Consider the following 13,237-nt stretch of genomic DNA (forward strand, 5'->3'; position numbering starts at 1 on the left):
GCAGCAGTTGGAAATGGGGAGTCTTAAAGAAGACGAGGAGGGAGAGATTTCAGAGAGTTCAGCTTCCTAACAGCCTGGTCGACGAAGCTGTTTGAGAGTCTGGTGGTGCGAGCACGGAGGCTCCGGTATCTTCTCCCAGAGGGCAGGATGCTGAAGAGACTGTGTGAGGGGTGGCTGGAGTTGCGCACAATCATGGTCACTTTGCGGGTGAGGCGAGTGTCATATATGTCCTGCAGGGAGGGGAGTGAGGCACCAATGATCCTTCCAGCTGTGTTCACTATGCGCTGCAGGGCTTTCCTGTTGTAGTCAGTGCAGCTTCCGCCCCACACAGTGATGCAGTTTGTCAGGATGCTCTCAATGGTGCCTTGGTAAAAGGTGCACATGATTGGTGGTGGTGTTCTTGCCTTCTTCAGTTTGCGGAGAAAGTAGAGGCGCCTCTGCGCTTTCTTTGCCAGTGATGTTGTGTTGGTTGTCCACGAGAGGTCCTCACTGATGTCCACCCCCAGGAATTTGGTGCTGCTCACTCTCTCTATGTCAGCACCATTGATGGTCAGTGGTGGGTGTTGAGTGTGGCCTCTCCGGAAGTCAACAATAATCTCCTTGGTCTTGCTGTTATTCAGAAGGAGGTTGTTGTCTCTGCTCCACATGGTCAGAAGGCTGACCTCCTTCCTATAGTGGGTCTCATCGTTGTTGGTGATGAGACCAACCAGAGTTGTGTCGTCTGCAAACTTGACCATGTGATTGGTGCTGTAGGTTGTAGTGCAGTCGTGTGTCAGCAAGGTGAAGAGCAGTGGACTGAGCACACAGCCTTGAGGGGCCCCTGTGCTCAGTGTGATGCTGCTCGAGGTGTTGTTGCCGACACATACTGCTTGTGGCCTCTCACTGAGGAAGTCCAGCAGCCAGTTACACAGCGAGGTGTTGAGCCCCAGCTGGTCAAGTTTGAAGATGAGTTTTTGTGGGATTATGGTGTTGAATGCTGAACTAAAGTCTATGAACAGCATTCTCACATATGAGTCTTTTGAGTCCAGATGGGTGAGGGCTGGGTGGAGAGCAGAGCAGATTGCATCCTCCGTGGACCGCTTGGCACGGTATACAAACTGGAAAGGGTCCAGGGTGGGGGGGAAGAATGGATTCGATGTGTGACATGACTAGCCGTTCAAAGCACTTCATGATTATGGGGGTCAGTGCCACCGGACGGTCGTCATTATAGCAGGACGGAGTGGGTTTCTTTGGCACAGGTATGATGATGGTGGCCTTGAAGCATGATGGAACAACAGCTTGTCTCAGAGAAGTATTAAAGACATCCGTGAAGACATCCTTAAGCTCCTCTGCGCAGTCCTTCAACACGCGACCAGGGATGTTATCTGGACCTGTTGCCTTGCGGGTGTTGATAGTGGAGAGTGTCCTCTTCACGCTGGCAGCAGACAGGCACAGAGCCTGGTCGTGGGGAGGGGGCGGAGTCTTGTGTGGACGTGTGCTGTTTTGTGTTTCAAACCATGCAAAGAAGCTGTTGAGGTTGTTTAGCAGAGAGATGTTGCTGCCGCAGATCTGTGGCACGGGTTTGTAGTCCGTAAGGGTCTGAATGCCCTGCCACAGGCTCCGTGTATCTCTGCTGTCTTCAAAGTGACTGGTTATCTTCTTCGAGTATTTCTGTTTTGCTTTTCTGATGCCGTGGGACAGGTCGGCTCTCGCTCTTCTCAGGCCAGTTTCATCCCCGGCTCTGAAGGCGTTGTTTCTGGCCCTCAGCAGCCGATGTACTTCCCCTGTCAGCCATGGCTTCTGGTTAGCCCGAGTGATGATGTTTTTTATATGAGTCACATCATCAATGCACTTACTAATGTAAGAAGTAACAGTGTCTGTGTACTCCTCAATGTCTGTGTGATTGTTGTATGTGGCTGCCTGCTTAAACATTCCCCAGTCTGTTGTGTCAAAGCAGTCTTGGAGAGCAGAGGAGGCCCCATCTGGCCACACCCGTACCTGCTTCAGAACCGGTCTGGTGACTTTCACTCTTGGTCTGTATGCTGGCATTAGCAGGACGGTGATGTGGTCAGAGAGTCATATGTGGGGTAGGGGTGAGGCCTTGTACGCTCCTTTGCGAGTAGTGTAGACCAGATCCAAAATGTTTTCCCCTCTTGTTGGGAAATCAACATGCTGATGTAGTTTGGGAAGGACAGTCTTAAGGTTAGCATGGTTGAAATCTCCAGCGAGGATGGTGAAGCCATCTGGGTGAGCTGTCTGTTGTTCAGTGATGGCCTGATACAGTTCACAAAGGGCCGCACTTCTGTCACTGTTGTTGTGGGTGGGAGGGATGTAAACAGCGACGAGCAGAATTGCCGTAAATTCCCTCGGCAGATAGAAAGGACGGCACCTTATGATCATAAACTCCGCCACTGGTGAGCAGTGTTTACATACCACAACAGCGTCTCGACACCATGCATCACGGATGTAAGCACATACCCCGCCGCCGCGAGTCTTTCCTCCTGTAACCAGGACTCTGTCTGCTCGGTAGCATGTTAGCTGCTCCAGTTTCACAGCAGAGTCGGGGATGTTGTCAGTTAGCCATGTTTCCGTGAAAAGAAGCACACAGCAGTTCCTCACGTCTCGCTGCGCCGTCCTCAGCAGACGTATGTGATCCATTTTATTGTCCAAGGATCACACATTAGCCATGATAATGGATGGTATGGCTGGGCGAGTTGGATTAGCCGCTAGCCTAGCTCAGATACCCCCGCGCTTGCCCCTCTTCTGCTTCCTCTCACACCGCTTGCGGCGCCTCCTTTCCGGGGGAGGAGTAGCAGTCGAGTTCGGTGTGGTCGCAGGCCAGCGGAGTAGTCCTAGCTCCGTGATTGTTTCTGCTTGTGCAGTATCCAGAGTGTTGTATAGCTTGGTCCTGCCGATGATTAACAGAGCCTGGCGACTGTACTTGCGTTCCGACGTAGACAGACGAGATGAAGACGAACAACTTTCGTACAAACATTTAGTAACAGCACAAAACACCACATGGTCAGGACAGAGAGGGGTCGCTGCGTCTACACGCGCCGCCATCATCATCATCTCTTAATCAGGATGTCATGGTCTACAGTGTCAAATGCAGAACTGAGGACCAGAATAACTAACACAGAGCAGTCACCTGCATCAGCACACATGAGAATGTCATTTGAAACCCTCAGGAGAGCGGTTTCAGTAGAGTGTTGCTTACGAAACCCAGACTGGAACTTGTCGTACATGTTGTGCCTCTCCAGTGCAGCAGTAAGTTGTTTGGCCACCACTTTCTCTAAAATTTTGGACAAGAAAGGCAGTTTTGATATGGGCCTGTAGTTCATGGGCAAAGCTGGATCTAAGTTAGGTTTCTTTAATATGGGCTGGATGGTGGCATGTTTGAAATAGGAAGGGACAATTCCTGTAGATAATGAGGTGTTGACAATAGATGTTACTGCAGGGCCAATAGTTAGCAGAACTTTCTTAAATAGAGAGGATGGTATTATATCCAGAGGGCAAGATGATGGCTTTGTTTTGTTAATTAAGTCCATCAGGTCTTGAAGGCTGATAGGCTGGAAAGAGTCCAGACCAGCAGGAGATTGCGAGGAGCTACAAGTAGATGAAGAGATCCCAGGCTGAATGCCAGACCTAATACCTGTTACCTTATCAATAAAATAGATAAGGAATTTGTTGCAATCGTCAACAGAATAGCATGGTAATGTGGAGACAGACGGTGAAACAATTTTCTTAATTGTGTCAAACAGAATCTTGGGATTTCTCTTTGAAGAAGAGATTAGGTTGGCAAAATAAGCAGTTCTAGCTTCCTTTACTCCGGTATTAAAAGAAACTCTGAGGTCTTTGAGATATAAACGATGCACTTCTAGCCCAGTAGCTTTCCAGAGCCGCTCTGTCCTGTGACACTTCTGTCTCAGGCTGCACACAGCGTCTGTCATCCACGGAGTAGTGTTATAGGCTGCCCTGGTCCTTTCCTTAAGAGGTGCCACTTTATCCAGCAAAGTGGTGCAATGTTCATTAAATGACTGTATCAAGAGTTCAACATCATTGAGATTTGTGTTAATATCACAGCAGAAGTGCATAGACAACTGATCAGCTGTACTCTGAGTAATAATGCGGGAGCGGAATGTTTGTTTCAGACACAAGGGGTCAGCATTGACAGAAAGATCAAAGAAAATACATTTATAGTCACTGATCAATAGGTCCTCACAACGGGTATTATCAATATCAAGACCCAGAGAGAACACAAGGTCCAAGGTGTGACCACCCCTGTGAGTGGCGCCAGAAACATGTTGCGTGAAATTAAAAGATTCAGTAATATTGAGAAACTCAGTAGCAATACAGTCTGTGGTATCATTGATATGCAGATTAAAATCACCAACCAGAAGCACTTTGTCTAGCTTGATAATAGAGGTCAGAAAGTCTGTGAACTCTGATAAAAACTGACCAGCAGGACCTGGAGGTCGGTAAATAAAAAAACAGAAAAACGGCTTTAGTCGGCCCACTTTAGTGAGCTGCAGCTCAAAAGTAGCATAGGATTCTGTACTCTCCAATTGGCAGGAAAGCTGATTCTTCCAGACCACGGCGAGGCCTCCACCGCGTCCCGTCAAACGCGGTGTCCCAACATAAGAGCAGTCCACAGGGCAGAGTTCATTGAAATGGATGCATTCCATATTCCGTTGCCAGGTCCCGGTCAGAAATAAAAAAGCCAAATTATGACTTGTGAACAAGTCATTTAAAATAATCTTGGTGTCTGTAGTGAAGTAAAATATCTTTGGTCATTTTTTAACAGAACACATGACTGATAACGACATTTCCAGGCAATGTCGTATGATGTATGCACAAGCAAACAGTCTGTCACGCAAGTTTGGTCTGTGTACAGATGGAGTGAAGATGTCTCTGTTCAGAGCATATTGTACTCCACTCTACACTGCACACTTGTGGTCAAACTACAGAAAAAAGAGTTTACAGAGACTTCAAGTAGCGTACAATGACGCCATGAGAATACTTTTAAAGAGACCGAGATGGAGTAGTGCTCGTGAAATGTTTGTGGCTGCACGAGTCAACACACTACCACTACCAGTCCCAGCTATGGCGACATTGGTACAGCTGTCTCTTTGTAAGGCATTGCTAGGCCTATGTACTTTTATTGTTTGTGTCTGTCTTTTTATGTATCCGTCTGTATGGACCCCGAGTCTGAAATAAAGTCCATCTATCTATCTATTGCCTTTGTCAGTTTTAACGGGTGATAATGGTCCCCTTCATTCTTAAACGCAATCACAACTTTCCATTCAGTTGAGTCATCCTCCTTCCTCACACTTGATCTAGTAGCCTTCACTTTTTTACTCTCCTCGCCAAAATCACTTCCGGAGCGGCCTGAACTACCGCTCCCCTTTCTCCTCGTTCTGTTAGCTTCTTGCCATGGCATATTATCATTCTCGCCATCTGAACTATCACCCATGATATCTGCATTCACGGTACAGTTGTTGATCAACCACACAATTCTGCTCTCTTCTCGTACTCCGCCACTTTTCCAACAAACTTTCTTTCTCTGGTCTCGTCACACACTGATGACGTCCTCCTCTCCCAGACAAAGCAACTGTGACAAAGTTGATGACTTAACAAGAAGCGAGTGGAAAAGGGCCAATTAAATATCTGCAGGGCTGATTATGAAAGTGGATTCAGGTGAGCTTGGGGGCGGGGAAGTTCAGGTGACTGGGCCTGGAGGGAAAGGTGGTTACTGCAGGAGGAAGTGGCTGGATGTGAGAGGAGGTGGCTGGAGAGGAGAGGGAGGAGGAGCTAACGTCCAACATGCTCTCACATGCTGATGCTGAGCAGGTATTTGGTTATGAACCAAAATATTGAACAACTTCAAACTGAAACTACAGTTGGAAAAATTTTTTAAATATATTTTCATCATATTTGCTCAAACTGTCAGAATATCGTGATTGTACATGAGACAGGTAATCTGTGAAGTAATCAGGTCCCTCTGCTACATTTAGTGCTCCTCAGGGCATTTGTAAGATTCCAAAGCATCTGAAGACAAACAACCAAAATCACCAACATTTCCTGCAAACATGGCTAAAACTAAATTGCATCAACTGTAATTAAATGTGGCGAAACATTGAAACATGTAAACCTGAGTGATGAGTGTGCATGTGTTTTTGTCTCCTCTTGTTATTGCATCCACTGCAATAACGGACGTGATTGGTTTAAAGTCCGAGTGACAGATGAGCTGTGAGGTGAAAGTAGACAGAAACAGCACAAGATGGACAGATCTGTTTGTCTGAGGAGAGCGAGATAATGTGAGACGTTACAGTGTAAAAGATATGCCGTCAGTGAGGTCAGTGAGTCTGTGACTAAGACTGTCGACAAAGTGAAGGATTGAACTGGAGGCAGGAAAGTTTCATCTCCTTCAATCGATTGTCCTGATTGGATGAAGTGAGATTACATCTGTCTCTGTTCGTAGTGCACACAAGATTTTGCGAATCACATCACCGGACACAGCTGCAACCTTCATTCATACAATTATATCAACCTTGTTTTGGCTTTTACGTCAATGCAACTATTGATGTATCTGACTTTTTAAATGCTGATTTTAAACCTCCGGTGGAAGTGTCTTTAATAATTAAAAAACACATCAAGGTTATTGTTATTTATTTTAGCCAACAAAAAAGATTCCAATATGTTTAAAGCGGTCATTGTTTTTCTTTTCCTCTTTTTTCAAAATTCAAACATTTTTAGTTGTTCATAGTTTCTGAGAGTGTGAACGTGGATTATTCACTACACATTTTATACGTTCATAGTCAAAGGCAATGCACTAAACGGGCCTCTGCAGTGACGTTTTCTTCACCAATGGTATAAATGTCGGCACCACATGTCTACAGGATAAAGTAGCAAATACACTTTCAACGAAAGAAAAGTTATCTCATTTAAACTAAGCTAAATAGATTCACAACGAGATACTGTAAGTACAGAACTTGGCACAACTTCTAGATTCTACAGTGAATTTTTTACATCACATGTTAACATAAAGGTGTGATACAACAAACTAAATATTACAAGGTATTATTTTACATTTCTAAGTGCTCCATGCGGTGAAGATGAGGGACAGAAACAGTGACACGGTGGTGACGTAGAAAATGAAGAAAGCTCTGTTGATTCTTGCGGCCCAGTGGCCGGACTTCCCTCCTTCCTGTCTGCAGCCGAGGAGCAGATTCAAAGTATTCTGCAGCTCCTTCAGCTGCTCCAGGATCAGCAGCAATGCATTAGATTCTAGTGACTGAATGCTGTTGTTAACCTGCACACACCAGGAGTCACAGAGTCATGTTAGACTGGGAATATTCATGCATTCATGTATTACAAGGCAGGTGGACAAAATCACCTTGTGTATGTTATCTTTACAGGCCAAGTCATTAATACTTTAATGTGTTGAATCAGGCCCCTTAGGTTGTTAAGAGGATGTAAATACGTTGATATTTGCCATGTTATCACAACAATGTTGACTGAAGCGTAACATTTTGCCCTTAAGTGATGAAGATACACTGTAATTTCCTACTGATCTACCAACCCTATATATATATATATACAGTATATATATACCCCAGTCGCTCAATTATTTTTACAGGATTTCCAGAAAATGGGAATGGACTTCTCGATCAACTGCTGTAATGCGACCATAAGGAATATTAGGAGTTGTTTCATTGAGTTAAGCAGTTGATGGAGCTGTTGGGTGCCATTAAACCATTGCATAAGAGGACACAACAAGATTACGTAATTAACAGGGCGCCAGTCAAACCGCCAACGAGGGAAAACCATGATGTAAAACATTAATGTTTGTTTTATGAAGCCATTTGAATAATATTACAGTCTCCTCATCACGCCACACAGTCTGGTTTTCATCTCTTCAGTAGACTTAAGTCACATTCTTCATGTACATCGTGATCTATTCAGTCTGTTTCCATTGCAACACAAGTGCATTTTCTTTTTTCCACCTCAGCCAAGGGTAAACAAAGTTTTTGTAAATGAAAATGTGCATCAAAGCAGGTGTGTGATCATAGTTTAATTATATATATATAATTACATATATATTCCACCATCAATTTTCTATTTTAGGAGGACTAAATCGAAGGGTGAAGGGCAATTGTAAAGCAACACAGCATACAATTTCAGTCGAAGCAAAAGAAATCATGGAAAGAGTGGTTGCTCCTAGCTTTGAACACATTAGGAAGTTTAAAATCAAATTCAAACGCACCGATAAAACAATATATTTGTTATGTGTAACGACATAAAGATCCAGCATAATTACATGAACGAGAAACAACACAGTTTCGTCCACCTGTCTTGTAATAATGATGTTTTATTTGAACCTATAATGTCTGTACCTCATCAGCCAACGGCAGCAATTCATCCTGTTTCTCATCATCCGACGCTTTACAGACGCACGAACAGCAGGTTTGTCTTTTCTCCTCTGAAAACACACAGCAGGTTTGTCAAGAGACTGGCTGCACAGGAAATATGATTCACAATTATGCTGCACATATAAAGCACTGGAAAACATAGTTTGTGTTTTTCTATTTTATTACATTCCTGTGACCAAATACAAAAGAGAAAACATCCCCAGTTACAAGTTAATGAGAGTAGCAAACAAACCAACAAATGTCATCAGATTTGGATTGATACACAGGAAATAGGTGATTGACAAAATTAGTTTTCAAGGTCTAGATTACCTCAAGATTATAAACTTAGACTAGAAAACAGAAGCCAGAAAATTCCTCCAGAAATGTCCATTCAAGGAGCTTCCCATAAGATCTGTGTCTCACCTGTGTTCTCGATTTTGACTGTATCATGTTTGTCGTCCCTCAGCCTGAGCTTCTCCTGGGATGCGGAGTCTTTCTCCATAAGATAAGTCACCAAGATGGTCTCCAGCAGGCTGAGCAGCATCAGAGCAAAGATCACGATGCAGTAGGTCGCTGAGAGGAGGAAACAGAAAATTACTACTTTTTGTTTTGGTGAGCTCTTGACTGTGTGAATCATAATTTAGTGAGCAGTATGCCCTTAAAGCGTGAGTCGGTACCTATGAGGGGAGTCTTGTTGGACATGGAGGGCAGGATGTCATTCAGGATGAGCAGCAGGACGGAGATGGCCAGCAGCACGGTGACTTTGAAGCCCAGCTTCTCTCCTCGATGGTCTGCGATGAAGAAGGAGGCGAGGTCCAGAATCAGGAAGAACAGGATGGGCAGCATGAAGTTGGTGACATAGAGGAGGGGCCGCCTCTTCATGGTGAACTATGGAAAATAGGTTCAAAGGTCAGACAAGATCGACCAAATGACGACAGCAATTATGACATTCGGGGGTTCGAGGCGTCAGGAGTACATTTACAAAAGATTATTCTTTACTTGTGTGTGCGAATAATTAATTCGCTCTTGAATTACTTATATGTATGCACAGATTAGTCATTTATAAAACGCTTTGTGGAGCTCCCCAAGGTGCTGATCCTCCTGCAGCAGTGGGAAGGTTTAACCTCCTTGTCTTATCATTGAGTTCACCTGTTTCCTTATACATACATGTATATATATATATATATATATATATATATATATATATATATATATATATATATATATATATATATATATATATATATTAGTGCTGGGCAATGATTACAATTTTGAATCGCATGATTTTCTGCGATTAATCGCATTGTTATGCGCAAAATTCAATAATGAATTCAAAAGCAATGTATTGCGCACTTATTTTAAAAGTACTGCTATATGAACAATAATGCAATAACATTTGGTTTGCAAACACTTTCAACAAATAAGGTGCTTTTTAACAGCAGTATTTCCTTTACACAGTCGCAGTTGTATTTCTTGCACTGTATGTTTATACATATATACATACATACATATACATACATTGTATGCAAGATTTTCCCACATTCTATTGTCTAAGGTGAAATTGTAACGGGTAACGGACAGATGGAGGAACTCCCACTCTCCCTGAGTCTTTATCACGTCTCGGGAAAACTTGGTGGCCAAAGACGAGTTGGAGAAAGGAAGGAGACGAATCTCTTCAACTGAGGAGAGAGGGAGAAAGTTTGCGTGAAAGGAGGTGGTGGTAACATCAACGATTCAGCCCAGCTGTACCACACAGTCCTACACTCACTGCAGTGTATTGCAGATCCAATGGAGATGCTGCATCTCTGTGTGTCGAAGGGGAACTTGTGGACATCCATTTCACAAGTGCTGACCACCTTCATATCCTCTTCAAAAGTGACCGTCCCGTCATAGGACACGTACATGTACGGATTCTGAGGGGAGTCATCCTTCTGTATCCTGAGACACAAACACACACACACAAAATCTTTTCATGCTATGTTTGTAAAAAATTCAAACCACAAGGTATTTCACGTTAATCATTAACTGAAGGAATTAGGGAATTAGGAATTAGGGACAGGAGGGAGCTCCTCCTGTCACCACCTGATGATAATGTGTTTGCTAACTGTTGCTCTTCACAAAACTATAAAGTTGCTGTGTGTTCATGAGATTCAAATAAATACCTCCCATTCTCCACCAAACCTTTGCTTTCCTTTTGTCCTCTGTGCTCCCATTACCTGTTTCACATCTGTTTAGCTGTCCATCAAATCCAAATCCCTTTAAGTTCTCTTTCATTTCTTCTATTTTTGATGACCCTTGACAGTTTCTATCTCACCTTCAAAGGATTACTTCGCGAAACATTTTGAGAAATGTGCTAATTTGATTTTGTGCCGAGAGTTAGATGTTCTGTATGATGAAGCTAGCCAGCAGCGTTTTATCTTAGCTTAGCATAAAGACCACAGTGGGGGTAACAGTTTTAATTTAAATTACACAATATATAAAATGTTAATTAGTGAGCTTTAGAGGAGCTGGTTGGTGGATTGTCTTTGCTGTTTCCCTCTGTTTCTTGTCTTTGTGCTAGGCTAAGCTAAGCTAAGCTAACCAGCTCTCAAATACAGTATGAGAGTGGTATCTTCTCATCGAACTAACTTTAAAATAAGTTTTCATGGGCTTTCTTTTGCGCGTATCTTTGAATAAACTATACTGTCTGTGTATGTGCTGCAGGCTCACATCTCATAGATGAAGAGGTCTGGTTTCCAGAGCATGTCCTTAGGAACTGAAACCTGAGTGATTCCGCAAAACTGATCAGGGTCCCATGAGATGCGTTCATTGCTCCACTCCTGCAGTAAATGAAAGGTAAATTACCAGAAAAATAAGAGACCGTGAGTTGCAAACAAATTAGAATAAAATACAGAACAACAGATGACCAAAGAGAGTGTTAGCTGAGAGTCACGGGTAAAAAGAAGAGTCATTTTGCAAAACTCACCATTATTACCCAGACAAAAGGAATAAAAGTTTGGGTTTTCTCAATCTGGGAATAAGCACACATACACACGTCAGAACAGATCAACTGTATGGCAACATTTAGCAGGTGAATGATACATCAACACAGTAATGCAGCACCTACCACAGCCAGGATGGCATAGAGGAGGATGTCCAGCTGCACCACGGTGGGATGTTTGTAGTCCAGAACGGGTCGGGTCATTTTAAACGCACTGTTGGCTGCGGTCAGGTTCAGGTAGTCCACTACATCCTGGTAACTACACACTTTGTCAGAGGACGATCCATCTACATTTAAACAGTTATTAGAAATAAGTTGTATCTTAAAACGTCAATAGAACAATATGTTTCTTCCTTTGCTTCACTTTAGTTTTGCTTATTCTTTAAGTATATATTTCATTTAATTTCATGACTACTATTAGATTTGTATTATTTAATGTTTGCAATGACTGTATGCTAATCTTTGGATTATATAACACATGCTACGTAACTGTAACTAATGTTAAATGGTCTTTTGTGTAAACGACTGGAGGTTATGTAGTTATGTAGTTTGTGTTGTTGATTTAACTTGTTGATTTATTTTTTACTCAAATGTTGAGCGTATGAGAAAAACCCACTCGATTCTAAAGCCCTGACATTCATTTGCTTGATTTTTATTCTTTTGCATCATAAAAAACATCCTTTCTATTAATTCTAAGCTTGTTGACACAGAGCAATTAGACTAATCTTCTTTGCTTTGATAAGAGGAAGGCTTTTGGATTTCTTTTTTTTTTTCCTCTTTTAAATTAAGTCATGGCTTTGACTTTGATGAAAATCAGACCATTTTTGGTTCAAATGCTGTGTAACAACACGCACACGCTCCACATTCTCAAACCGTTTATGAAACAGATACAAAACAGTGCTGGAATGATGGAAAATAGTATTACAACTAAAGTAAACACACCTCAAACATGCTCATACAGCACAAAGTCTTACCTGTGAAGATGATCAGGAGGAGAAAAGCCAGGTGCATCATATCTGCAGCCGTGTGTGTGTTTAAGTGTGTGTGTGTGTGTGTGTGTTAGAGCAGTATGTGTCGCTGCTGTAAGACCAGACCGAATCTGTGAAGCTTTGATTTGAGCTGACGAGGGCTCGGCTGAATGAATGATCTCTGCCTGAAATGAGAAACCCCTCCTACAGTGGGCAGCAGGAACTGACATTGCAATTGGTTAACAGGCCTTGGTTTCTCTCTCTCTCTCTCTCTCTCTCTCTCTCTCTCTCTCTCTCTCTCTCTCTCTCTCTCTCTCTCTCTCTCTCTCTCTCTCTCTCTCTCTCAAGGCAGGCGAGATTGAAGGTAACAAAAGAAAAAAACGAAGGGAAAAGGCAGGTGGAGAGGATTCATCCATCCGACAGGAGACATCATGTGAATTTACAGTTTGCTCACAGCTTATTTGAGACTGGGTACTGAAGGAGAGTGGGTGTAAATCTGCACAGTTACAAAACCGACGTTTACCCAGCCCATCGTATGAGAAAGTAGAATTCAATTAAAGCGGAACTTGATCACCAAAACAACGTGGTAATGACATCATGAACAGGGCAGCAGAGCATGCAATCAGATTAATCATTCATGCATAAAGTCTCTATTTGGACTGTAAGTGACTTTGCTGGTGCAGTTTTAATTCTGAGAAAATTATGTTTATAATGGTTTTGTATTTTAATTCATGAACAACTCATGATTATTTTCATTCTCTTATAAACGCCGTGGTAAAAACTAAGTGGTAACCTGGGTGTCTGAGAAGAAATATGGAGGAAAAAAAAAAGTTTCTAAGATATTGTTTGATCGGAATTTTGAAGTTCAAAGCTGTACTAATGGATTGTTGGCTACTTGG

At 42.8% G+C, this 13,237-nt stretch overlaps 1 protein-coding gene across 1 annotated transcript; it reads right to left on the minus strand.

Annotated features, from left to right (window-relative positions):
- Window positions 1-7,072: 7,072 nt before the first annotated feature.
- Window positions 7,073-12,384, minus strand: LOC306794586 (5-hydroxytryptamine receptor 3A; the record flags this gene model as incomplete). Its single annotated transcript, XM_079292700.1, has 10 exons — window positions 7,073-7,291; window positions 8,376-8,461; window positions 8,814-8,963; window positions 9,068-9,278; window positions 9,909-10,069; window positions 10,159-10,328; window positions 11,100-11,209; window positions 11,356-11,400; window positions 11,497-11,657; window positions 12,345-12,384. The coding sequence occupies 10 exons, from the start codon at window positions 12,382-12,384 to the stop codon at window positions 7,073-7,075; spliced, it is 1,353 nt and encodes a 450-aa protein (XP_079148826.1).
- Between the last annotated feature and the right edge of the window lie 853 nt (window positions 12,385-13,237).

Source organism: Melanostigma gelatinosum (assembly GCF_949748355.1).
Source record: "Melanostigma gelatinosum genome assembly, chromosome: 21".
NCBI classification, from domain to species: domain Eukaryota; kingdom Metazoa; phylum Chordata; class Actinopteri; order Perciformes; family Zoarcidae; genus Melanostigma; species Melanostigma gelatinosum.